The sequence below is a fragment of the Dysidea avara genome, chromosome 9 (genome assembly GCF_963678975.1).
Source record: "Dysidea avara chromosome 9, odDysAvar1.4, whole genome shotgun sequence".
NCBI classification, from domain to species: Eukaryota; Metazoa; Porifera; class Demospongiae; order Dictyoceratida; family Dysideidae; genus Dysidea; species Dysidea avara.
Genome location: NC_089280.1, coordinates 8,643,084 through 8,669,738, shown reverse-complemented (window position 1 = coordinate 8,669,738; position 26,655 = coordinate 8,643,084). Strand labels below are relative to the sequence as shown.

The following is a 26,655-nucleotide window of genomic DNA, read 5'->3' as shown; positions in this document are numbered from 1 at the left end:
TAGAGCTATTTTCAAATTTTCTTGCAGTATAAATGAATAATCTCCAACTTCTCAAACACTGCTAGCATAAACCCACAATAAAAATCAAGATACATTTATAGATTATGCTTGCCAGTATTTGCCTCTACAGTTGCAGAAGAAACAGATCCATTAAGCTGTATTTCAGGAATCATTCCAGGAGATTAATAGGTGAAAAAAAAGGAGACTTAAAAGTGTATTCCACAGTCCCTAGATCTGGTAGAAACAGCAAAATTTTTGTCCATCATCAATAATAGTATTTTGAAAATTGACATAATAGCTTCCACTAACAATGACAACATCACGATCAAGGACCATTGTTGTAAAGTGATGACATGTTTCATGTATAACAACTCAATTTTACTGGAATCAAGCCTCAGGTAAAGTTGCTACATAAAATGAGGATGTTCTGCCAGTCAGCAACATATATAATATTATTTCATTATATATAAACTGTTTCAGGTTGAAGGTGCAAACTTAATTGACAATCTTGAAATTTTACACTTGAAAAAGATGTTAGTCATTGTGTGTACTGGCTATTAATACACTAAAGTAATGTAATTACAAGATTTTTGGTTAAATAACATATGTTAAAGAACTGCTGTAAAAATTAGAAAGTTCATTGCTATTATGTATAGATACAAAGATAAAATAAACGCCTACAAGCTATTTGGGAACAAACCTTGCTATACAGTGACACACATTGAAAAGGTGAAGAGTATTTAAACATTATTATACTCCACGTTACAGTGCATGGAAGGAACTGCCCATGTCACAAAGTAAGTGTCATTTATCAGTTGTCTAAACAGTTCCTGGTAGCCAACTCCAATACTCATCAGTACAGTACAAGGAACACTGTCAAGTTGTCTCTTGTAGTAGATACTGGCTGGTCTAGTTTGCTTATCTTCAATAACACTACTAGTGATGCCACATCCTGATAAAAACCCATGGGAATTTAATTTACCATGTAGAGCAACAAGGAAGTCAACTTTAGAATGATGGCCACCAGCTAACACTTCAGACATATATGTTCCTTTCACTATTGAATGTGTGTGGACAACATGAACTGTTCCGTTGTTGTCTCCAAAGTATAAAGTGCACTCAGTAGGGAGAATAATAGTGGCTATACAAAAACAAAACAAAATTAGGATGTTATAATTATATTATTAAAGTGTAATATTCATACGTATGTGGTAGCTAGTTGCAGTAGCACTTGGTGGCCTTACAGCCAATATCCAATACATGCATAAAATGCTAGTATATATGAGTTCGAAAAAAACAATCCAAATCACACAATAGAAGTCTTGGGATAAATGGTTTAACCTTTATATATAACTTGCCAAGGATAGTGAGCATGCATATGAAATTTACACAAGATGCATCAATTTATTGCCTTTCAGACCACTTCCCAGTGGCGTAGCCAAGGGTGGGCATGGGCGGGCATTTGCCCAACCATCACAGTTTCTTGCCCAACCATCACAAACTTTTCACGCGAGGATTCACAGCAGCACACAAAACAACCCTACTTTAATACTGTAATTTAAAGCATAAACGTGTACCTCATTTGTTGAACCTTTGACTTCGAAAAAGGGATCGAGCTCGGGATCGAGATAGATGGTGTATCACGTGATCCATTTCGCAGAAAATCCCTTGGAAAGTCCTTATAATTACATTCATGTAGACGCACGTGCCACGCTCCTTGGCGCGGTTTAAATTCGAAATTTAAAATGGAGTTGAAGCGTGGTACTGTACCTCTAAGTTACAGTTAGTGATAATCGTCAGTAGGATTCAGTGCGGATGGTGCTGGCAGCAAAAGATTCGTTTCAGTGGACCGGCTTGTCAAGCGTATTTTTTGATAAGGAAAACACCATAGCCTAACTTTTTTACTGCTGATGAAAGAAAACGGGAAAACGTACTCTTCTATATAACAATAATAGCAGATGTAAATGGAGCTGGAAATGGAGAAAAGGTCAAGTCATTATAAAGTGTCACGTGCACAATTTGTACTGATTAACCAAGTTGTGGTTTACACCAGATACAAGCAAAATGTACATTGGCTGCTATAAGTCTGGGACGAAGCTTTCCTGGCGTGCTGATATTTGTGATTATCTGGACTCATTATAGTTCATAAATTAGCGCCCCCTGGTCTTCATTTGGGGCCATGTGGCGTTTACTTGAAAAGCATTGCATATCGCTGCATGTGGTGGTTGTTCTGTAAGCTATACTGCCAGTTGATTGTAGTAAATATGTGATGAACTATTTACGTTGTTGGTTCTTGTAGGTTCAGCAGTTTGATGTCACGTGATGCTCAGCTACGACGATCGTCAGTGGATGCATACCCTACAAGTAATAGAATAGCATAGCTACAGCTAGTAAAATGTTCTCATGCATGCAAGCAACATTTGTTTACACTATAGCATAGGTAGCTGTAGGCCTTGTGTGCATACACTTTTCATATTTTTCTTTGATAAAGTCTCACATGAAAGTGAGCGTGTTTCTTGTGTGTGTAGTTAAGTTGATGTTATGCCCAACCATCAAATATTGGCTGGCTACGCCCCTGCCACTTCCAGCACTTGTAGCTGCTTGCAGAGTTTCCTGCCAAATAAGATAGAAAATCTGAGCAGTTGGACAAGCAAAGTAGTATCATGAGTGCTCACAAAGGGGGGGGAGGGTGAGGAGTGGCGAGGCATAATTTCTACCTTATAACTACTCAATAGACCTTATCTGCAATGATGTCACAGCCATAAAATGGTGGCGATAGTTGTGGGACTTTTGTATGGACAACTATGGGAAGAAAAATTTTAAACGATCATATCTCAGCCAAGAAAGAAGATATCAAGCTCTAACCCTCAGGTATGGTTATAAGACATTACAATAAATATGTAGAAGCGGTTTATGAGTGGTTTTTAAACTAACGCTAGACTGTTATTCATTCAGTTATCTTATAACCATACCTGCACATTACAGTTCGATATCTTCTATCTCGGCTGAGATATCACTGTTCAAAAATTTTCCTCCCATAGTCGCCAATACAAAGTCCCACAGCTATCGCGGCCATTTTTACGCGTCTGATGTCATTGCAGATAAGGTCCACTCAGTAGTGATCTACCAACAAAAAATCTACATTTTTCAAGAGCATTTTATGTGTGCTCTACTGGAAGTCTTCAAATAATGCCTACTCTGTAATAGGAAAATATTAACAAACAGTTAAATGAAGTATGCAATACTACTGCCTTCCGTAATCATTGTTGCTTTTGTAGATAAGAAGAAATTAAGTTCCAAAGGCATTTTATGGCTGGTTTCGGAGATATTTAGTTAAACCTTGGTATCTGCTTTTGATACTGGACTTTAAATGCTTCTGAATTTGTATGAAAAGTGTACATATGAAAGGATATGGACTTGTGTACTATAATATACTGCAACCAGCTTCCCAACACAATTCTGTCTTGAGTAAAATGTTTAGACGCTGTACTTTTGTATCTGGATCTAGTAGTAGAGATCTAAAATGGCATCTAACTAAGGCATACCGATAATAATATTGTTAGCTATATCGCAATATCAATATCGTCATCTATGAAAATATCAAAACTACTCAGCACTAGCTTAGGGGTATTTAAATACAAAATAAACGAAAAGCTATAAAAAGGGTGACAAAAAATAAAGGTGGCGGCCATGAAATAGCTTCAATGATGTTAATGCTAATAAATATTAATAATCATTGTTCAGTGTTTAAATTAACATCACTGCAGCCATTTCTTGGCAACTACTTTGGTTTCGTAACTTTTTAAAGCAGGAACCATTTTTTATAGCTTGGCTATTTTTGCATGGATATATACTAGTGCAATTAAAAACATTAAATGAAGTAGAGCTCCAGCAATAAAAAAGCACAATCTTACCAGGAGAGCTCAGTGAAGGTTTGATGATGGTATACAACTTGGGGTCTACATCAACACTCCAACAAGATATTGCTAACCCTCCATCATGTAGAGCATACATGACTGATGATTTGTGGTCTTGATTTGGTGAACACTTCAACTGAACAATACTAGTATCATGTGGTAGGTCAGTACAATACTCCTTTATCTCTACCACCTTCACAACCTCTGTTTCTCCACTTGTACTAACTGGAGGCTTCACTATTTGAATAACACCAATGTCATAACTACACCATAGTTGAGAATGACCATTGGAAACACTACATGTTTCTATTGTATTCAGTTTGAAGGTCTGCCAAGATACTGTTATTGTAGTGAAACTGTGGAAATATTTGACATTAACATTGTCAGTGGAAGAAACATTCTTGCCCCAGAGGAAAACTATCAAGCCATTAGCATATGCAGTACCAATTAGACCGGTGGAACAATCAACTACTAAAATTGCAACTGGGTTATTGGGTAAATCTTGCATCATCACATCTTCTACTATTGAATAATTGTTCACATCACATACTGCAAGAGTTCCATTATCAAATACTATCCAAATGTATTCATCAAGATGGCACATTGCCTCCACACAATTCTTCAGTTTTAAAGAGTTGCCCTGTGAAATATGATAGTTGTGTTGTAGCTGCAATATTGTTGGGAAAAATAAGCACCATCTTATTACATATAGGGTTGGAGAATAGGGTGGATGATAAGGACGTAGAAGTATGATAAAACAGTAGGGGAATCGCCGGGAAGCCACAATGGTAGTGAGGCTAGATCGATATATTATCCATAATACCGTATAGTAGAAAATTTTGGTGGGAGAAAATTTAGGCGAATTGATCATTGACAGAAATTGGTGAATAATATTTTGGTGAATGCATCACATTACTTTGCCCACACAATTTTAATCTGACAGCGTTGGCGATGAAGCTTTGTGATGTCTACAGATGAAGTACTACAGTTCAATGCCTCTCATTCAAATTGACGTGCTCTTCTTATGTAAATAGCTAGCTATAACAAAAAGAATATGCACTAGTTCGCTAAGTCAGTAATCAAGACTGGAACGCGTGTGGTGGGGCATGTGCATGGGCAGCTGAATTGCCCATCTGCCCGAGCTATTAGCCTGTATTCAATGGGATACTTGCGGAAGACTAACCACTCACCACTGTAACAATATTCACTGAACAGCGTCTACTACACTTTCAATGTTTAGAAAAATGGTGAGTAAAATTTTGGCAATTCCAATACATACTTGCCAAATTCACCAAAACTTTCTGCTATACAGTATGTTTCAGTTCCTCCATAGCTACGTATATAAGGCGACAAACTGCTTATCAGGCTTGTGAAACTGGAGTTTATAAAAAGGAAATAGAGAAGCAGTAGGCTGAGATCAGGCAATGCATGAATGAACAGTGTAGTTTCTGGATAAGACATGCAATCCTATAAACAAGTTGTCGAATTTACACATTTATACTTTGAGATTAGTATGTGTCTTTGAATACAACTACAAGTAAAATTTTGGAGTTTCTGAATAGGTAGCAAAGAAATATAAAGTAGTGAAACAAGGGAGGTTGCCTACACCTGAAGAAATACTAGTGGACACTTAACCCCTACTTCAGTCTATATGCACGACTGAACTAGGGATTAAATGTCCATTAGTATATCTTCAGATGTACGTGACCTCTCTCACCACTTTTTATTTCTCTACCCCTATATTGAACTTAAAATTCCAAAGTTTTACTTGTTTACTTTTTTGTAACATTACTATGACTGGTGAACCTGTGCATACCATATTAGAAGAATGGTGCTAGGTTTATTGCTTTTGTCTCAGCATGTTCCCCAAATATCAAGTACTGGCATAGCAAAGCTACACTTCATTTTTGGCTACTGTATTTTCAGCCCATTACACAGTGTTACAAACAAAAGAACACTACAAGAAGGACCTCTGCAATCAATCCAATCACAATGGAAAACTCACGTTACAAACATAATATGGGAAACTATCATGTGGTGCTATTGCAAATCAATACCTTGCACTGTCAGCAAAAATAAATGGGACACAAAGGAGGACACAGGTAAGTCTATGAAGCATGCATTGTACATACTGCAGTATGTCAACAGAAATTCATAGCGACCCATTGGAAGCATTTCAGGTCATACTACTTTTGGGCTTGGTTATACCTATGCCAAGGTGCTATAAGATATGGTGAGGCTGGTTTTAGGGTGATATTTGTTTTTGTCCAGAAAAGTCCATGATCCCTAATATACAGTACTATTGTGCTACTCAAATGTGACTGGTATCCATTTGTATAAGTTAGGCATTAACAATATTATGAAGCTGCTTTTGCAAAGAGACATGCAGTTGCAAAAGGTTAAAAAGTTTTGGAGATTTTACAAATTGTGACAAACTAACCAAACATTCTTACTGGCTATATTTACTATATAGTTCATCAGATGACTCAAGGCTGATTTACAATAGTTATACTCACAGCAACACAAAGCTTTGGACGAATGGTTTTCTTCATTTTTATGATTTTGTGAAACAGTGAATCTTCTTGTTCAGCAAAAGTGTATGAGACTAGTTTATATCCATCTCTACTTGTACATGCAACCCAAATCAATTCTTCTTCAACATCATCTCTTATCATTTTAGTGACCAGCATAGCATTTACTGTTATGCTTTTGATGTTGTAAGAATTTTTCAATCTCAAGCAGTTAGGTGATTTAAAACTGTCTTCTATCTTCTTAGCAGTCGGTCGTTGTGTGTAGTCTTGAGCCCAACAGCCTCGTACACACTCTATTAGTGGAAGTGGATAATTTGGATCCTGTGGTCAATAAGAATAATTATACACTGTGTGTAACTATTAAGGACTACTCTACCTCAGGTAAGAACTCTGGTCTTCTACCAGCAATGATGTCAGCATTAAAATCAAAATACGATCCTTCCGGTGGTAACTTTCTAAGAGTTACTACTTCATACAGTGAAATACCTAAAGAAAAAATGTCAACCTACAAAATATAGTATAAAAGACTTTATTCTTTTAACAAATTGGTTTACTTTTTCAGTTAGAGGCTCCTTTCCTAAATACTTGAGAACTTCTGGAGCAACATATATTGGGGTGGTGGTGCTACGCTGAAAACCACTTGGACCAACAAGAGCTGAAATCCCCAGATCAGCTAATTTTACTAGTACACCTCCATCTTCACTGTAACAGGATTCACAATTCAAAGATGTCTCTTTTGAGAAGCAAAAGTGACCAGCTTGAGGATATTTGAATACAAGAATGTTCTCTGGTTTAATATCAAAATGAACAATGTTCTTCTCAGTGTGTAGGTAAGAAAGTGCTGAAGACACCTATAGAGAACAATATGTCAGTAACATCATGTTTATCCAAAGCAGCATACCTGGTGTACAGTTTTGGCAACAGCATCGGGACAAATCCACATGTCTGCTAATCTGTACTCACTAATGATATCATTCAAATTTCCTTTAGGTGCCCACTCAAGTAGGATTGAGAATGACACAATACACAATCCAAGAAATTGTACTATATTAGGATGAGACACTGTCGACAACTTGTTTAACTCCAGTCGTATGTCGCAATACATTACAGCAAGATCTCGTAATGAAAGATCCTTTTGTTTGCCATTGACAAAAAAGTTAGTGAAACTTTTCAAAGCAACATACTTGCTTGAATCCTATAAACAGACACACACATGTCTTAAATGGTAAGCTGAAATTATTTGTATACACATTCAGAGCTACAAAAAATAGTCTTATTACCACACATGATATAGTGTGCCATGCGACCAAGAAAAGCCAATGCATCCAGGCATGTGATGGACAAGTGTACATTTTATCGGAACCAAGAAAATGAAATTTTCACACATTCGTGCTTTAGTAATGAAATAGTCCATATTTTCTGTGAATCATCTCTTGAGGTGGGACATCTTTCATATCAAATTTGATCCCACCGTCTTTTAAGATATATCCCTTTAAAGTTTGTCTTGTTTTTCTTTATCTTCTTCTGTTAATTTTTCTTTTTGTACTACCTATATACAAAAATTGGCATATCTTGTGCAAGCCTTATTGAATTGCTTTCAAATTTGGAGGGTATAAAGTGCATATTATAGTGCATTATCTTCCACTTTGTGTACTTATTGGTCGGAGTGATGAAAAGTTATGAGTGATTTTCAAACACCACAATTGCAATTTTTTGTAATGCCTCCAAGGTAAACTACTGACAGATAGAGGTGCACTAATGTCGATATTGGTGAAAAGTTGACTTTTTAGCAGATATTACACATAAGTACTATACTGTCCAAACTATTCTATGGTTAACTTGGCAGCACAAAGGATAAAGTGTGAGTCTCAAACTGTAAAGGTTTTCATCATGGCCAGGGTTCAAATCCTGACACTTGTTTTCTTTTTTACACACCTTTTTATCACTACCTTTTCACAATTCTTTTACATAGGTTTTAGTGACCACCTTTTAAGCACATTTTTAACGTCTATTGTAGTATCCATAATGAAAACCATGTTCAGATATCAGTATCGGTATCGGTAATTTTTGTAGCCAATATATCGATTATCGGTATCTTGGAAAGTTTCCATATTAGTGCACTTCTACTGACAGAAACAGTTTAAAATCAAACAGATAGGCTGACTATCGTAGACTTCAGAAATAAAGCAAAAACTGAAGATGTAAAGCAAGCCTGATGTAGATACTGTACTAAAAATAAATTTTAAAAAAACTACAAAAATTGTTCAGGGTTTGAACCAGGTTTCACCACTCTGCATGTTATGCCACTGCTGTTAGTTACTCACCTCACTTAATTTATACGTCATAAATAAAAGTTCTAGGTACTTTTTACTATACCAGAATTATAATTTCATAGATCTATCAATGAAAATTGTAAATTGTTCTAGAACATTCTATGTGTGCTGTACTACAAGTGTTCAGAATAATTGTGTACTCTATCAGAGTACTACAAAAACACAAATAAATATACCAAACAGACCTAAAAGAGCCACACAGTCGGCATGTGGGGTAGCTATCAGTTAGAAGCAGCTAACTGTACCTTGCAAACCACACTAACATATGAAGTGTGTCAAACTAGGTGAGTCTGGGTAAATTTGAATGCTTTGAGATTGAATCTGAGAGTATTTTCAGTGGGGAATGTGTACTTGAATAGGGCACTCCTATAATATTATGGTAATTCATTAAGATACTGTTGTACAAATAGATTTGTCAGCAAACAAAGGCATTTGAGCTAGACTTCTGCACTTGATTGCGTGTAGACACATCTGTTAATGCAGACAGATTGAATAAATTTCATAGCAGAATCAACTTATACTTTTTGCTGAATGTTCAATTAGAGAGTTAGGTGACTGCTCTATTAGAGTATCTCAATTTCGTGCACTCCCCATACTGATTTTCACCATTCTTGCATAGCACTAATTCAAGGAAAAGCAAGTTGGCTATAATGAGTAAAGAGAGATTCAATAGTTGCTGTACTTTAGCTTCTGGGTATTGGAAAAGGTGAGGGAGCACTTCCACTCCACTCTTTAAGGTGAGAGGCAACTTTCCTACCATTTTTCCATCCCACGGCTACATGATTCAAATACAAGCTGAAGTGTTATCTAACAGTAGCGTTTATAGTTGTTAGCATGCTATGTTGTTCCCACTAAATTGTGACTATTATTTAAGCTGTAAGAGACTTTCAATAACTTACTGAAATAAGCTTCACTTTATACACTGAACTGAATCCACCTTGTCCAAGTTGCTGCAATTTATTTCCCACTTGTGTTGCGCAGACTTTCTCCATTATCACATCTTCAAACATCTACACATGTAACAAATATCCAGACAGTATATCATGTACATAGTCTGCTTTTTGACTTAATATTTACATGTACCATAAGAGTAGATCAAATGCATACATCTCTACAATGTACATATATTAGCTACCAAAAGTGTTACAGTGTTAGGACTAGCTGTGCAGGCTGATGCTGTTATACAGAAGGCATAGCTGTATTGCTTACCAAGTCTGGAGTAAGGTATCGTAAGTTAACACTTCCATGACTTGGACAGAAAACAGCACCTCCTTTCTGAGCTTTTAAAATGCAAATTTGAATGGTAAACCCATAAGGAGCATTGACAGGAATCGAAGTGTCATCAACAACATCAAATGGTTTAATAGATTGATTGAAGAGATGATGTAGACTATCTGACAATGAACTCTCCATCTCATCATCAAAGTCATCAGTATTATAGTCATCACCTGGTTTATCGCCATAGCACAGTGGACAAATAACCAGCTGTGATAAATAAGAATATGTATAAATACCTCCCTCAGTAAAACCTCTAAATATCTCTGTACAAAGCTCATTAAGAATTTCTAAAATGTGTGACAGTATCTGAGGCCCTAGTTTTACTGAAGTATGAGTTTTACTGTTCTCCTCAACTGACGAATGCACCACATAATCAGGTACATTAACTTCAAAGCCATCAGTGTCTTCATGAAATAACTGTTCCCAGTTTTTACCATTAAAGAATTTCATTGTTTTTATTTTATCCACAGTAACAGACAAAGGAATTTTATGACCTTCATTCTTTGTACCAGTATTGGCCTGCATTAACCCATTAACACATAGTAAAACGTAGTCTCCAAAAGTGAGAGTAATTCCATTACTCCAGTATAACCATCTACAGTGGTGACTACAGATAACTGCATCTCCTACATTAGCCATTCTTTCTATTGTCATTCCTTCAACACAGTTGTTCAGTAATATATCATAGAAACTCTTTGCTGATGCAATAAACCGCGAAATAAGCTTAGCCCAAAAGTTACCAGGAATATGATGAGAAAGAAAGAGTCTCCGATAACACATGTTAGTAAACCGTAGAGTGATGTTCTTGGTTGATGGTAAGGTGCAGGTAGCAATTGATAGTAAATTACCAAACGACAACTGCTTCTGTAGAGATGGTGTGCTGGGTACTCTGTCACGAGGAAACTTACAGTTCACACTGGAATAAAGTTTATTGTGTGGATTACTACTGAGAGTAGATGGTAATAGTAATGTGTCAGTGTCCAGTGGTATAGCAACATCAAATCTGTGCAGTAGTTGCAAAACTGGTTTAAAGTACTTGTCAGGAATATTACACTCATCAAAGATTTGCTGAATAAGAAATCTGCTTACTTTTCCATCATCAGCTGCAAGAGTATAGCCATTTTTATACTCATTAGACACACACACACACACACACACACACACACACACACACACACACACACACACACACACAAAAAAAAACAACAAACAGCCAAACTGTGAAAAAGGTGTGGCCTTCAAAATCCTAGGTGAAAAAGTTGTGAAATCAATGATGTTAATGCTAATATATAAACGTTCATAGTACTGTGGATATTTATCAGATACTGTGGATATTTATCAGATATTTATAGTAATGTTCATAGTACTGTGGATATTTATCAGATGTTCATAGTACTGTGGATATTTAGCAAATTTAGTACAGTGCTCCCTCCATTGTCCAAACTCATTGAGTTCATAATTGAAAAGGTTGGACAATAGAAACCCATTCATTTATAGGTACCACATCAAAGGTAGTAGTTAAAGTAGTTGCATAACTATGGCATTCGTTCTGGTCAGCAATCTGAATTTGTTCCTGTTCAGTCCGCTGTTCCTCAGGGGACAGTTCTGGGACCCCTCATGTTTTTGGTTTACATTAATGATATCAGTGGCGGTATTCTAATATACGACCCTTTGCTGACGACTGTATTCTTTATCGTGTAATTAAAGACAAACTTGATCAAGACACCCTCCAAGCTGACCTAAACCTGCTTATTAAATGGACTAAGACCTGGCAGATGTCCTTTAATGCAAACAGATGTGTTGTGTTGCAATGTAGTAGGCTATTGACAACATTATCTTATGATTACTACATCAATGACTCTCTTTTACAGTTACTTACTAAACATCCCTGCTTAGGAGTTTATTGGAAAGTACTATGTCCTTCAGAAGCCACTTAAAAAACATCATCAATAAAACAACAAGAATGTTAAATTTTCTCCGCAGAAACTTGTAGTTGAGAAGTCAAATGCATGGCATATACCCATCTTGTGAGACCTCTGCTGGAGTATGCATTGTGTGTGTGGGACCCTTATCTTGCCAAAGACATTAATGTCGTAGAAATGGTGCAAAGAAGAGCAGCACGATGGGTCACATCAAATTATGACTGGAGAAGTAGAAAAAGCATTTCATCTACTTTAGAAAATCTTCAGTGGCAATCACTTTCACAGAGAAGGCAGACATCAAGACTTAAATTATTTTATAAGGCAGTTTATCATACATCAGGATAAAAAATTCCGGATTATTATAATCAAGAAACTTCAGTGCAATCGATCAGATCCTATCATCTCTTACATTTCTCAATACCATTCATGAACACCAATTCATATAAATTTAGTTATTCCCTAGAACAATTGTAGATTGGAATCACTTACCCCATTATTTAATTGAATTAGACTCAGTTGATTTATGTGTAGTTAATGTAATTACATGTATATAAGTAGTTAGCTAATCATAATGTATGTGATTTTTTGGGGGGCTGGTCCCCCTGGACGTATCAGTAATTACTGGCTGTTCAGTACAATAAATAAATAAATAAATAAATTTGTATACAGAACTCCGTTTAAGTACTCTAATAGAACATACACCTTCTTCAAAATATTCTAATAGAACAATCATTTGCACAGTTTGAATAATGGAATGTTCGGATAATCGATGGCTGGGGACTATACTGTATGTGAATCCACCTTTGTGCTTTTAAATTTCAAGATAACTGAATTATGTGTTTGCCTTTTATAACATTTTTTGCAAAGTGTGCAAAAAGAATACTCTAGGCCCCATAGACTCTTTAAGAATAAACGAAAAAAAATTAAAACTTACAAATGGCTGAAGCAAATTTAATTAAATTTGCTGTGTAGCCTACCTTACATGGCAGACAGCTATATTGCAAAAATGGTATGCTTTGGAGAAGGGCCATGGAAGCATAAAAATCACATTTCTTTCCTCCTGTCGATATACGCATGGTGTCTTGATTCTTGATATACATACATAATTGCAGTCATTGTTACACGTGTAATACTATTAAATATGCTCTGTAATAACTTACTATCAATCCTGCTGCTATAGTGGAACATAGGAGATTTACACACTTGACAGAACACACCATACAACCAATGAGGATCAATAAAGTAACAGTCGGATACACCAGGAAAATCAAAGTGCATTATTACACCTATACACAAAAATAAAATTCATTTTTACAACGTTTACAAGTTTGGTTGGTATGGTCGAAACAATGGATTTAACACACAACCTGAAAATTGCAATCATTCTTGTGAACAAAACAACTTACCACTTTCTATCATGTAATTGACAGCTGCAGAGAATTCTCTTTTCTCTCTAAACAATGGTTTACCATGTTTTTGATGTTCACCCATTCTAGCAGAAACACAGACATCTAACAGTGTGCATGTTGATGTAGCAATGAGTAATAAAAACTAATGACTGTTTAATTAGAGTAATTCACAAAAATGTTCTATTAGGAGAAGTCAACATAAGCAACTCTCAAAGTTATACATAAATTTAATAGGTAAACAAAGCCTTTTATTGTATAATTATTTAAATATAAGTGTAAGGAAATATCAGAAAATTTATGATCTGCAATCAATCCAGTCACCACAGAAATTACAGGCGATTAGCTGCACTGAAGTTGTCACACGCTACCGTAAATCAATATCTCTGCAGTAGTGGAGGGGATACAAAGAAGGACAAAGGTGCATGCACTTAAGCTGGAAAAATGGCATGTATCAGGCTGAAGTGATGTCGAACAGTGAAGAAATCAAACCTGTAGCGTTAACCATAGTTGGCTGAATAGTTAGTTAGTCAGTTTGTAGAAAATTCAGCTAATTAAAATTCCATAGAACTTGTTGGAAGGGTTTGGGGTTGCTCTGAAGACATTTTAGGGCTTGGTTATGCCAAAACAATACTGCCAAGCTGTTAAAAGGGAATAGTGAGGCTGGTTTTTTGGGAAAGAAATTCCAAACCTACATGATCCCTCTATACAGTACTACTGTACTGTGTGATAAACCTCACAAACATTTGAGGACTATAATGCTGGAAAAGTTTGTATCCCTGTAGACGTTTGTGTAACCACCACAAAACAATGTGAAATAATTGATGTAGTTTCAACATACATAACACTACACTACTCTAATAGAGCAATCTTTTCAGTTTTTAACTATTGAAGATAACTGCGTCTGAATACCAGAAACCCTACTGTGTGATATTATAACACAGTTAAAGTGAAAAAACAACACGTTTTAGCTATTACAATTTTATTGCATGCGAATGCTATCTAATTAAATAAGAGTGCAATGTATTACTGGATGGTACATACCTCAGAGAGTTCCGAATGAAGCCATAGTGCCATCAAGCTACACATAGTACTATCCAAATTTACAACTGACGCTATATTAATTGCTCTATTAGGGTAGTCGAAAGTTGTCAAACTTGTATAAACACACCTAACCCTGTATGAAGTCAGGAGCTCATCAAATCCTATGGACGATGGAGCGTGTAATTCCATACACTACCAATACTACAGGCGAAGTGTTACTATGTATATAACTGGTCACATCATTCTTACAAGCAACAGGGATACACTGAATGGGCTGCTACTCTATCGTCTTGTGCGAAGGTAGCAAAGCTGCTTTGATAGGAAGATTGTCAAGTTGAAGGTAAAGCTTGGAATAGTCAATCGGAATAATTTTGCATGAATAGTGACTGTAGAAAGACAGTTTTGCTAAGCCTGTGCTACTACTTTTCTGCTGTGCCATTTAACTTTGTTTCCATAGCTTCACTTCATCGCAGCGGAAACGTGACATACTTGAGCATGCACCTCAGCATAAAATCCTAATTAGGAAATTTGTTCATAATTTACTTATTATAGTACATGGCAGCCATGTTTGAATTTCGCTGTTTATGGAGTTACATGCTCCCTTGTCTATAGGATAGAGATTTGATGTGCTCCTGATGAAGTACATTGCTACATACATTACTAACTTTAAAATATCATCCCATGTCAGTATTGGTGGTCCCTTGTCTTTACCTTTCTCAATACGGACCACCTTATTTGATATGATTCCTTGAAATGTTAAATAGCTCACAGGAATTGACACATCTTTGAGCATCTTTTTGAAAAATTTAGAACCTAATATAATATATATTGTAAGCAACATAAATAATATACTATAAGCAACAGTATTTCTAACCAAGAGATAGGTGCAGTTTAGATGCAGTATCATAAATGCCCCTGCAGAGTTTGATCATGTCTTCTTTTAATGTAGCTGCTGAAACAAACTTGACTTGTTCACCCGAAACATTTGGGAAGTAGATCTCATACAAGGACTTCACCTGCTCAACCAGATGACGTTTTAGACGTCCACCAATACTAGCATTGTGGCAACCAACAATCACAACTGATCCATGTTTAGCTTTATTCTGATGTGCAGTAAGAATGGTATAGATAATACCAATGTCATAATGTCTTACACATACATATACGTAAGTCCTAATAAATACTTGCTTACACACCTGAATTCTTAGTAGCCAATTCTTCAATTTAGCAATACCATGATCTTTGTCATTGGTGATCTTCCAACACAACACATACATTGCATTACCAGAGAGAAAACACTGGCTAACAGCAGTATTCCCATCCTAAGTGATGTAAGCAGCCATCACTCCTAGCAAATCTCATACAGAGATTATAACTGACCTGACCAATGAAGTTCCATACATTAAATGTGATCGATACCAGTGTAGAGTTAGGCTTGGAAATGCACCAGGTGTGTTGATTGGCCACAAACAAGGAAACACCTATGGAAACAAATTACAAAACATATTAACTGTTTAGTGATGTCAAAGAGGAAAGCTCCAATACTTGTGCATGTCATTATACACAACTCCATTCCATACTTTTGTCTTGGATGGACTTCTCAGTTAAACAAGATGGCAAATTAATCAAGTCATGTCCAACGAAAATGAGCTTGATGGATGGACACCCTTCAGTGCTGCATAATGAAAATTATATGTCCATATAAGAACACTGCCACCATAACAGTATATTAAATGCCACTAATAAACTGTACTCACATTAGTAAGTATGTATGGGTGTGGAATGTGTGCATGTACATACTTTATAATGTATACTGCATGCATATACACATGTGCACAGTCATATGTGTGGTGTTAGCATGCATGTGTGCATGTATCCAAAGTCCTGATCAAACCAAGCTGCAGTAGACAAGTGATGTTGTTGCTAACAAGTACAAGGAAAAATTTGAGTAGGGATCATAGCCACAAAGTAGTAAAACAAAGGAGATCACATACACCTGTAGCGCAGAATTAATCCCTATAGGCTTTGTATGTTTTATTAGAGTATTTGTTCATGAATGGGCTTCTATTATCCAAACTTTTGGATTATCCTAGGCCCAATGAGCTCAGATAATGAAGGGAACACTGTGCTTGTTTATAACATAATTATGACTGGTAAACCAGCACATACTGTGTAAAAAGAAAGAATGGCACCAGAGGTAATGTTATGTGCATCAATTTCCGAATGTTTTGAGGTACTGTAAATCTCATTCTCGCAGATCCATCCTCTGGGGTGGCGCTTATCTATTAGAGATTATCCGAAAGGATCTTGTAATATATTGTGTAGTTGTTAAACGCCAATTATCACTTGCCAGAGTTGGTGATTTCTCAGACAAAATTAAAAGTATGGGAATTTTACCAGACGTGATGATTAAACAATAAGAGTCATCGTTTATGGCTTAACAGTACGGACTTTACTAAAACAAAGCTCACAACAAATCGTCACCTCTTGTGTAGTTGTTAAACACCAATTATTGCTTGCCAGAGTAAACGATTCTCGAACATAAAAAGGTATAGGTATTTCACTAGACCCTTTCAGGAAGGAAGGGGCACTTATAATCTCTAATCGATAAGTGCCATCCTGGAGAATGGATCTGCAAGGACGAAACTAGCTTTCAGTTATGTTTAGTCAGTAATTATGCAGTGTTACAAATGAGGAACATTACAAAAAGCAACTCTGTAATAAATCCAGTCAGTATGGAAATATAGACAATTTATTCTACAAAAATTAATGTACTCCAGTTCCATTTGTGTATACTTCTGTCTGTGTCATGAGAACAAGCCATAAAAACCTTTACGGATTAGTCACAATCATTCACAAGAAGTCACTTGAACACTGCAATAACACAGCTAACACCAAATAATATTTACGCTCCTGTTATGTCTGTCTTCCATAGATTGATCAAAAATGTGCTAACCATTTGGGTCTGGGAAAACCGGTCTTATTTCCTATGACAGTAGGTTTGATTTTTCACCATAAATGCAAAGTTACATGAATACTCCTCAGTCAAAATCATCTAGGTTTAGGTAGAATGTTTTTGCTGGCTTCTATTTCCAAGCCCATATGAGCAGTCTGGGGCCTTGATGGAGTACTGACTAACTGGGAGATGGCTATATGTGGCTCTGTGGTGGTAGATAAAGACGTGTGCTGCAAAATTGCTTTCATTTTGAGCTCTGAAAGATTCATAAATTGGTCTAATTTATCCCAATGCATTGCTCTGTCACTTAAAAAAAAGCAACTCTTTGCCCTTCCCTCTCCTCCATGCCTATTGGAGCTCAGACAACCTTAAGAAAAAATTATCTAAAATGATGGGAAACTGTTAGTTACTTGTACATACAGTAGGTGTTCTGGAAGGTAAGAAAATGGTGTAAACTTGGTTCATGTAGCTTTAACCATTGAAAGCTACACCATTCTGAAAACTGGCATTTTCAATACTTGTAAATAGGTGATAAGTCCAGTTTTCCCAGAGACAGTCACAAAAAACTAACATAAAACACTTGTTTTGGGCGATGACTTTATTACATATTTTCGTAATTGCAATTTTTCACTACACACAGATATTTGCAGTGCTATGACTACAATATACAGTGGTCCCTTCATTATCCAGCTATTGATTATACAAATTTTTTGTTATCTGAACTGTGAAAGTGACCGTTCTATTAAAGTATTTTGCCTAAAATGTATGTTCTATTAGAGTATTTAGCTGAGTTCTGTATATCAACGCATGGGCTTCATTTATCTGAACATTTCCATTATTTGAACACACCTAGGGCTCAATAAGTTCGAATAGTGGAGGGACGACTATATTCTACATGGACTTACCAATCCTCATGAAGAAATACCAGTTTTTCTTGAGTGAGCTCAAACATATTCAGACTATCAACAATTGGATCTTTGACTCCTTCATAGTTGAAGCTTACAAGATGCTCCAAGTTACTAATTTCACGAGGAATAGTAAGATCTTTATTACCACTGAAATCAAGGTCTGTTAAATATTTCAATTCAGCAAGAAATTTAGGAGCTACTTTCAAGCCACAGTTAGTCAGATTAAGACGAACCAAGTTTGGAAAGAAGACACGCGCATCACCATCACTGCCATATTTCTGTTCATCATGAATACTCAGCATCTTCAAATTAACATTACCAGCAAGTTTGAGAAACTTCAACTTACTGAGCTCACCATGACGCATACAGCTATCCATCTTGTTAATGTCTCTATAGAACATTTTGTGTTTGCCAGAAAGTAATAAATTGTTACTAACATCTAGGTCAATAAGTGATGAAGGAAATTCATTTACTGCACAACAGGACTGTAGTTTGTTTGACGAGATATTCAACAATTCTAGGTTTGGAAAAAAGAAGGCTAGTAGGCTAGGAAATACACCAATTTTACAGTTACTACAGTTTAAATATTGCAGCAAGGACTCTTTCTTGGAATTTACTTTACAAGGTATAGCATTCATATCTAGCGTGCTATACTGGCCACATATGACTGAACGTGGCGGTGAAGTGGCAAGCAATTCTTTGGGTGCTGAAGACAATTTACTATTAATAGACAAGTTCTCCAAATGAGTATGGGACAAGTTAAGTGTTACGATACTCTTTGTGGTCCACCACTCACTAGGCAGTGACTTCAAAGGATTGTGTGACACATTCAGTGTTTTCAAACAAGGAAGGGTGAATAACTCTGATGGAATATGCTGAAGATTGTTATGAGAAACATTTAACTCTTGAAGCAAATTTGGCCAGTAGTCACTTGGTAGCTTTGAAAATGGTAACTCAGATAATTTATTGTCACTCACATTTAAAGTATACAATTGACCTAACGTGAACAATTCAACAGGCAATTGGGACAACAGCGTGCGAGACAAATCAACAGCTGTTAGATTTCGTATGCTTCCCAATCTGTTTAGATGAATGAGGACATCAATGAGGTCATGATTTTGAGGCATGGAAAGAATCAGTGACAGAGGAGTAATAAAGTGTTCCCAATCAGGACCATCAGGACGAGGGATGACACGCTTCTGCCTTTGACCTAATATAGTGCTGAGGGGAACTCCACTGCGAGCTAATAATCCCTGTAATAAGATTGAATTACCAATCCTAACTGCAGTGAATATTGGTGCTTCTTGAAAGCATTGTGCTGAGTTTGTGTCAGCTTCAAATAACAGATGTGAAATGTTGTCATATGTATCCCTTTCATGCATGACCAGTATATGAGACACTATTTCATGTCGGCCTGTGTACACTGCCCTAGAATAACAGCATTTAAACATTAAAATAATATTGATTACACAGCAAAAAACATGTGCCAAACACTGCTTACACTGACCCGGTACTTATGTCAGTATTGGAACCACATGTAATCCAAGATTGAGACATAACAGACTACTGGTCTCTTACGATAGTATGGAGACCAGCGTTGAAACCGGGTTGGGTCATCTGGGTCATCCAGGTCACATTTTCTCCTGATCATCCGGGTCCGACCCAGTTTACAAATTATCCGGGTCTGATCCGGATTGGATCACGTGAGAAACGAAATTGTTCATTTGACGACATGGAAACTTATAAACGCTAGTCGCGTAGCTCTTTCATGAGCCACGCCCACTTATCGCATTACAAATATACGCTCAGCCACGCCTGTATATTAGTAAGTGCAGTCTGTAGCACGAAACTGTGTCCATTGCTGTCTGCAAGCTTAGGTGGAGCCATGCCCACTAATCGATTATTGTACGAGTTGTATATAGTCTAGTCTTGCAGCAGGATAAGTGCTTTTGTGAACCACACCCACTTCAATATCGGGAAATTGTAATACTAGGTATGCACGAAGCCACATCCAATTGCTGTCTGTAAACTCACAGTAGCTACGTGGAACCAAAACCCACTAACTGATTTTAAATTATAAACTTAGCTACTGGCTTAGTTATCACATAACTACTCGTTTACTCAACATGAATCGAACGCTCAAAACGTAGTCTCGCTTGCTCGAGACTACCCGAAACATAGCTCTTATCGCAAGCCTCGGCTTTAATTAATCCGGGTCAAATCCGGGTCTGACCCTGATTGCTATCCGGGTCAGTGGGTCATCCAGGTCAGCAGTAGTGACCCGGTTTCAACGTTGATGGAGACCAGTGGTCCTTTTTGTCTCAGCCTAGGCAATAATTTACACTACTATTTCCAATACTGAAGTCAGTATAGGCATTATTGGCTCATGATTTCTACCGTGATAAAGACAGATAATAATGCAGTCAAGAAGTATTAGTTATCTTTGAACTATGTATTATTTAGTAAGAGTGTGGTTTGCTTTAAATGTGACTAACCAATGCAGGATTGTCTTGTGTACTACGTTGATGTCACTGTATTCAGGAGCTGGGTTACGTCTGCTTCTTTTGTTATGAATGTTTTCCAGCAATTCTATAACAAGACAATTAACTACATTCATTTGTGCTTATGTACATACCAAGCAGTGCTGTAGCAACTCTGTTACCATTTTCTTCAACAATTGTTTTAGCAGTTCTCTCTTGTTTACACAAGATAGTAGGGTCCCCTCCTTGTTCACACAAGTGTGCAAGTACTTCCATGATAGTATAGTTGTCCTAATAGCACAGAGTACATCATGCATACGAATATGTTACAATGTGAAGCATACATGACAAATCACAAGGTGTGCTTAGCTTGGCAGGGTAGTTATTCACAATTATAGCTAGCTATATCTGCGTGTGGTCAATTTGAACCTATGAACCTTGACGATTTATTAAAATAAATTTAATGTTACAAGTACAACCTGGCATTCTTAGTGTACAATATTGTAGGTTGTCTACAAAATTACAGTAAAATTTATGTCTGTTGTACACTACTATGGTAACAGTAGACATAAATTCTTAAGGATTGTTTGGAATACTTGGTGTGTTAAACACTACATTTATCCTATTAAGTATGTAGGAAGATCAAAACAATTGCTGGGTTTTCTTTACAGAGATACTAGCTAATAAATCAGACGAGAAAAAACTATCTTAGTACAGATGTTGATCATATACTGAAATGTGCTATTTCCATCCCACTACACTTGACCAGGCTCCATGGAGTCAGGTTTTATCCTCATATATACTGGGATATAACTTTCCCGTAAATAATATATAGAAAAATTGAGTAGTTTGGTCAATTCAGTGGTCACATGTAAAAAGCCCCACACCTTCACTGGTCAACCACAACATCATGTGGCTACCCAAACAGGCTAGGTTAAAATATTATCCTGCTTGTATAAGCAATGTTAAAGCCATATAACAGCTACATTAGCAATTATGAAAATAAATGCAATAAGGATCTTATTATAGCAAATACCTTATTTGGTTGAAACACTTCAGCAGCACAGTGAATAATGGTCTATATAACAAAAGTAACATGAATGCATTAAAAATATAGTTTGTACCATTCCATGACAGTTGAGGCCATTGATAAGTTTGCAGAGTAGCTCTTTTGGAAATTCTAGAAGGGAAAAATATAATACTGTGAAATAAAGACAACAGTATTATATAGTGATGATGTCTTGACATGCAGGACTACAAGAAATCACTCACTGGGTGGTCGGAACAACTTCACTACATCCACACTCAGTGACTTAACAGAACACAACAGAATCTGTTTCAGTATTTGTATACCAATTGTATCAATAATTGGTAGATCACTAAACCACTTGGACACCACAGACGAGTTGTTTGATTTAACAGCAGCCAACACAGTGTCTGGGACCTAAACATGTTTAATAATTAGCAATCCATTGTGTAGATACAGTAATACAAATGGTGAAGTACGCTAGGTAAGAGTTAGTTGTGACCACAAGTGTATATAATTCTATTACTGTTTCTTTACATGTACATAATTGGAAAACCACCACTTATATGCCAGCTCTGTGGCTCTGTTTAAATTCCAGCTAAATGACTGCTTATTGGATTTCAAAACATCATCAGTCTCTAGACATGTTATGAGACACGCTGCCATGCACATGATGATTATGATATAACAGCCCAACTTGAAACTAATGTTATTGCATCTTGCTATTATATTATACGATAAATCTTTAATATGTACATGGACTTGGCTAGTACAAAGTGAAAGGAAAAGCTGTACAGTGTACATAAACTGTATACAGTATGTGGTCACTATTGTGGTAACAATTTCCGACCTTTTAAAGGAGGTGGTGGCGGCATCATGCAGACCACCCCAGGGATCTGCAACTCCCTTGATATCTCATACAGCCCTCTTTGAAATTTTGTTGAAATCTCTGAAAATTGTTGTAAAGTTCCGTATATTTCTGTATTTGCAGTGTCACGTATGCCATGTCCAGCAACCCCACAAGTTTGCAGAGAACTCGAGAAAGGATTCCGCATATTCCTGTATACTACGCATCATGTGATGCTACTATTCGGATATCTTAGATTTTAATAGCTCTGAAATCTTGCCAAATTGCAAAGATTTGAAATCCCGTACATAGTTTTTCAGAGTTACGGACCCCCTCTAAAAATTGGACAGGTGACCCTTCAAGCTAGTAGTAGTATTATTAATCAAGAGGACCCTCATACTGTAGCTAGTACTGTAATCAAAGTCTAACCTTCATTCCTTCAAATATGAGCTGAGCCTTATTATTTTTGTTTTTGGAACCGTCAAATCAGATAAAGTGTTAAATCATACGTACAATTCTTTGGTTACATGCGACCGCAACGGCCAAAGTCAAAGTAGGCATGGCAAGGATGGATACAAAACAAAAACAAACAATTTAAATAAATTAATTAGTTCAAGTCGCTATAGAAATAATGCAGCCCTACTCACCAGTTGCAAACTATGAATTGTTCCAACCACCCCCTCAAGCTATTTCACTTACCAACAAGAATCGATGTTTACAAGTACTCTTTCTTACCACGAACAATTATTCAATGGAACCAACTACCTATCTCTGATATTGACAAGATTGACATTGACACTTTTAAGAACAATCTGATTGGTATTGTGTGTAATTGTAATGGACATTAGCGTGTTGCCCCTGGTGGGCTTTGCTTATAATAATAAAACAAGAGTGCATGCACAATCTAACACAGGTCTCAGTGTATAATAGCTACGGTGACGTCATGTGAAGCATCTTGTACGGTCTGTCAGTGAGTAGCGCACCATAAATGTTAGATCCCTGCTACGTAAGAGCAATGCGAGGAACAATGACAGTTCTAGGACAATGGCAACCCAGGGGACGTACACCTGTACTTACAGGAATCACTAGTATACACTGAACATTGCCTATTAGGCTCTACAACATACGCGCACATCACAACTACAGTCCAGACCTTTGGAAAACTGCTAGTTGCAACACGATTTTCTGCCATCATTATAAATCCGTAGCTAGCTCCTACTAGGCAGCGATATCAGTGATCATTCCTTACCGTACAGTGGATTTCGTTATAAGAACTTTGCCGGCCATAGTATCCAGGGAGATACGTAGAATTACGGAAATATCGTTTTGTGTCTCGCAGATTTCACAATCGCAGAAATTTATGATGGAGGCTATATTTTCGCAAAAAAATTGTACCTCACAACAGTTTCCTCAATAATTAATTACAAGCATGATCATGCTTAGTAATTATATAGTTAGCTATATAATGTACTGTGCTCCACAAGAGACCTGTGAAAGACTAAAATTACAGGAGTTAGAGTCTAGCTTGCCATTGCAATTGATACCATCAAATCACATGACTAGACTGGTGACTTCATACAGTCCAAGCATGCACCAAACAGGGGGAAGTTTCAGGCATACGTTGCACCATGCACTGGCAGCGATTGCAAATGTTTATTAACTGCTTGGCTTCTATCAAGGATGCAAGTTAAGTAGCCATATCTGCTGCGTGTATTAGTAGAGTTAACCGACAGCAATATAGCTAGCTACCTTAATTATGTTGTTCGATTCTAGCATATCCTTGATCACTGCACCTATGTATTATATAATACTTTATTATAATTTATTGTGTCAGCATATTTATCAGCTGGTGACTATCTAGGAGGACCTGATCATGAGTACCAGTGAGTGATGTCTAGTCTCTCTCAAAAAATAATTATGTCTCGGTTAAAATCTGACCAGGTTGTGTGTGCCACCTGGATAGCTTGGTCAGTGAACCTGAGAACACAACTGTGAACAATATATACAACTAATCATTGAATAAGATTTTCTTAATGTGCTATATAGACTTAAGCTTGGTCAAATCAACATTAAGACACAATTTTGGGGGAGGGATGCAGCTCCACCTATAGACAGACTGCCGGCTTTCTTCATTTGCATGTATAATTATACAAGTCACTACTCAAACTATGTAGTTGTCAGTGGCGATTCTAGATCTAGACCTGACCTATGGGGGAGGGCCAAGTAGGGCACAGCATGGCTATTGTTTGTATGGCTGTAATATAAAGTAGAATTCATGATCAGGGAGGTCTGGGGGTGCAAGCCCCAGGAAGCAGCATGCAGCTGTTTCAATTTGAAGGCTTCATTGAAAATAGCCTAAAATTAAGTTATGCTGAAAATAACATTGCAAATCTATACTGCAACTTTCCCTAAGATTTTTCAAAACTTGTTTGGGGGAAGGGGGGCATTTTTGGGGCCCAGGATCCATGCCCCCTCCCCTAGAATTGCCTATGGTAACTGTATTAAACTGTATATGTTAATGACAGTTTGTAACATTATTGAAACCGGTGCAATACACCATTTATTAAAAATCCACAAAAAATAAATTAATCATTGCTTACACTATTAACTTAATTACGTATAGCTACATAAAAATTTAAAATTATAAAAAAACACTTGTAAAAATACATTATCTATCTAGACTAGTTCATGGCTCATGGAAGGAACTGCCCATGTCACAAAATACATTTCACTTGCTAACTGCCTAAACAGCTCCTGGTAGCCAACTCCAATACTTATCAATACAGTGCAGGGAACACTTGTAAGTCCCCTCACATAATACATACTGTTTGGTCTTGTTGGATCCTCTTGAATGACATTACTAGTACTAGTTACACCACACCCTGATAGAAATCCTTGAGCATTCATTATTCCATGTAAAACAACAAGGAAGTCAACTTTAGAATGATGGCCACCAGGTAGCACTTCAGACTTATACATTCCTTCCATTATTGAATGTGTGTGGACTACATGAACAGTTCCATTACTGTCTCCAAAGTATAAGGCATGGTCAGCAGAGAGAATAATAGTGGCTAGAATTATAAAACAATTTGATTATCAGTGTTCAGTACATGTAATGCATACACAAACTGAATGATTGTCAAAACTCATGTGATGTGAGTATATCCAATTATGTTCACCTTGTGTACAATATTAATAGTTTAATGGGTTCTAAACCTGGTGTAAAACATTATGGATGATCATGCACTTTACTATCTTACCAGGAGAGTTCAGTGAAGGCTTGATGATGGTATACAACTTGGGGTCTACATCAACACTCCAACAAGATATTGCTAACCCTCCATCATGTAGAGCATACATGACTGATGATTTGTGGTCTTGATTTGGTGAACACTTCAACTGAACAATACTAGTATCATGTGGTAGGTCAGTACAATACTCCTTTATCTCTACCACCTTCACAACCTCTGTTTCTCCACTTGTACTAACTGGAGGCTTCACTATTTGAATAACACCAATGTCATAACTACACCATAGTTGAGAATGACCATTGGCAACACTACACGTTTCTATTGTATTCAGTTTGAAAGGTATTGTTATTGTAGTGGAGCTGTGATAATACTTCATAGCAGGATCATCAGTTGATATAATACTTTCGGTCCACAGGAAAACTATGAGGCCATTTAGATATGCAACTGCTACAAGACCACTGGAATGTTCAACACCTACTACCGCAACTGGTTTAATAGGCAGTTTTTGTACCATAACAGTTTTCACTATTATGTAATTGTTCGCATCACATACTGCAAGGGTTCCATCATCATATGCTAACCAGATATATCCACTTTGATGAAACATTGCGTTGACTTGTCTCTTTAGTTTTACAGGGTCACTCTGTGAGGAAAAGTACAAGGATACAGAACACATGTAATCAATGCTAGACTTATCTGTGGTAATACGCTGAGAGGTAATATGCAATGAACTCTTGCTATAATACTTTAAGCAC

General features: G+C 36.8%; 2 protein-coding genes and 1 long non-coding RNA gene across 4 annotated transcripts in view; 1 reads left to right on the top strand and 2 right to left on the bottom strand.

The window, feature by feature from the left end:
* Positions 1-263: 263 nt before the first annotated feature.
* Positions 264-23,947, bottom strand: LOC136265948 (leucine-rich repeat serine/threonine-protein kinase 1-like). 2 transcript variants are annotated; one of them, XM_066060890.1, is made up of 22 exons: positions 23,803-23,947; positions 22,048-22,219; positions 21,900-21,955; positions 21,812-21,853; positions 20,931-21,066; positions 20,791-20,884; positions 18,293-19,723; positions 16,012-16,106; positions 15,812-15,912; positions 15,628-15,753; positions 15,306-15,534; positions 15,097-15,244; positions 13,388-13,473; positions 13,142-13,267; positions 9,991-11,162; positions 9,681-9,791; positions 7,350-7,643; positions 7,003-7,299; positions 6,825-6,953; positions 6,434-6,769; positions 3,915-4,557; positions 264-1,141 (listed from the first exon to the last, which is right to left on the bottom strand). In XM_066060890.1, the coding sequence occupies exons 1-22, from the start codon at positions 23,842-23,844 to the stop codon at positions 741-743; spliced, it is 6,267 nt and encodes a 2,088-aa protein (XP_065916962.1). In that variant the 5' UTR covers positions 23,845-23,947; the 3' UTR covers positions 264-740. The 2 variants fall into 2 exon arrangements, with proteins under 2 accessions (XP_065916962.1, XP_065916963.1); XM_066060891.1 differs by lacking the exon at positions 3,915-4,557 and having other exon boundaries at positions 913-1,141.
* On the top strand, positions 1,707-2,507 carry LOC136265949 (uncharacterized). The gene is made up of 2 exons (XR_010705821.1): positions 1,707-1,987; positions 2,300-2,507. It is a non-coding gene; the product is annotated as an uncharacterized lncRNA (long non-coding RNA).
* Positions 23,948-25,183: 1,236 nt separating the features above from the next.
* Positions 25,184-26,655, bottom strand: part of LOC136266248 (leucine-rich repeat serine/threonine-protein kinase 1-like) — a 50,789-nt gene continuing 49,317 nt past the window's right edge. Inside the window, exons 21-22 of the mRNA XM_066061255.1 lie at positions 25,910-26,543; positions 25,184-25,720 (exon numbers count right to left, since the gene is read on the bottom strand). Of these exons, the coding sequence (XP_065917327.1) occupies positions 25,326-25,720; positions 25,910-26,543 (1,029 nt within the window). The 3' untranslated portion in view covers positions 25,184-25,325. The remainder of the gene's footprint in view (positions 25,721-25,909; positions 26,544-26,655) is intronic.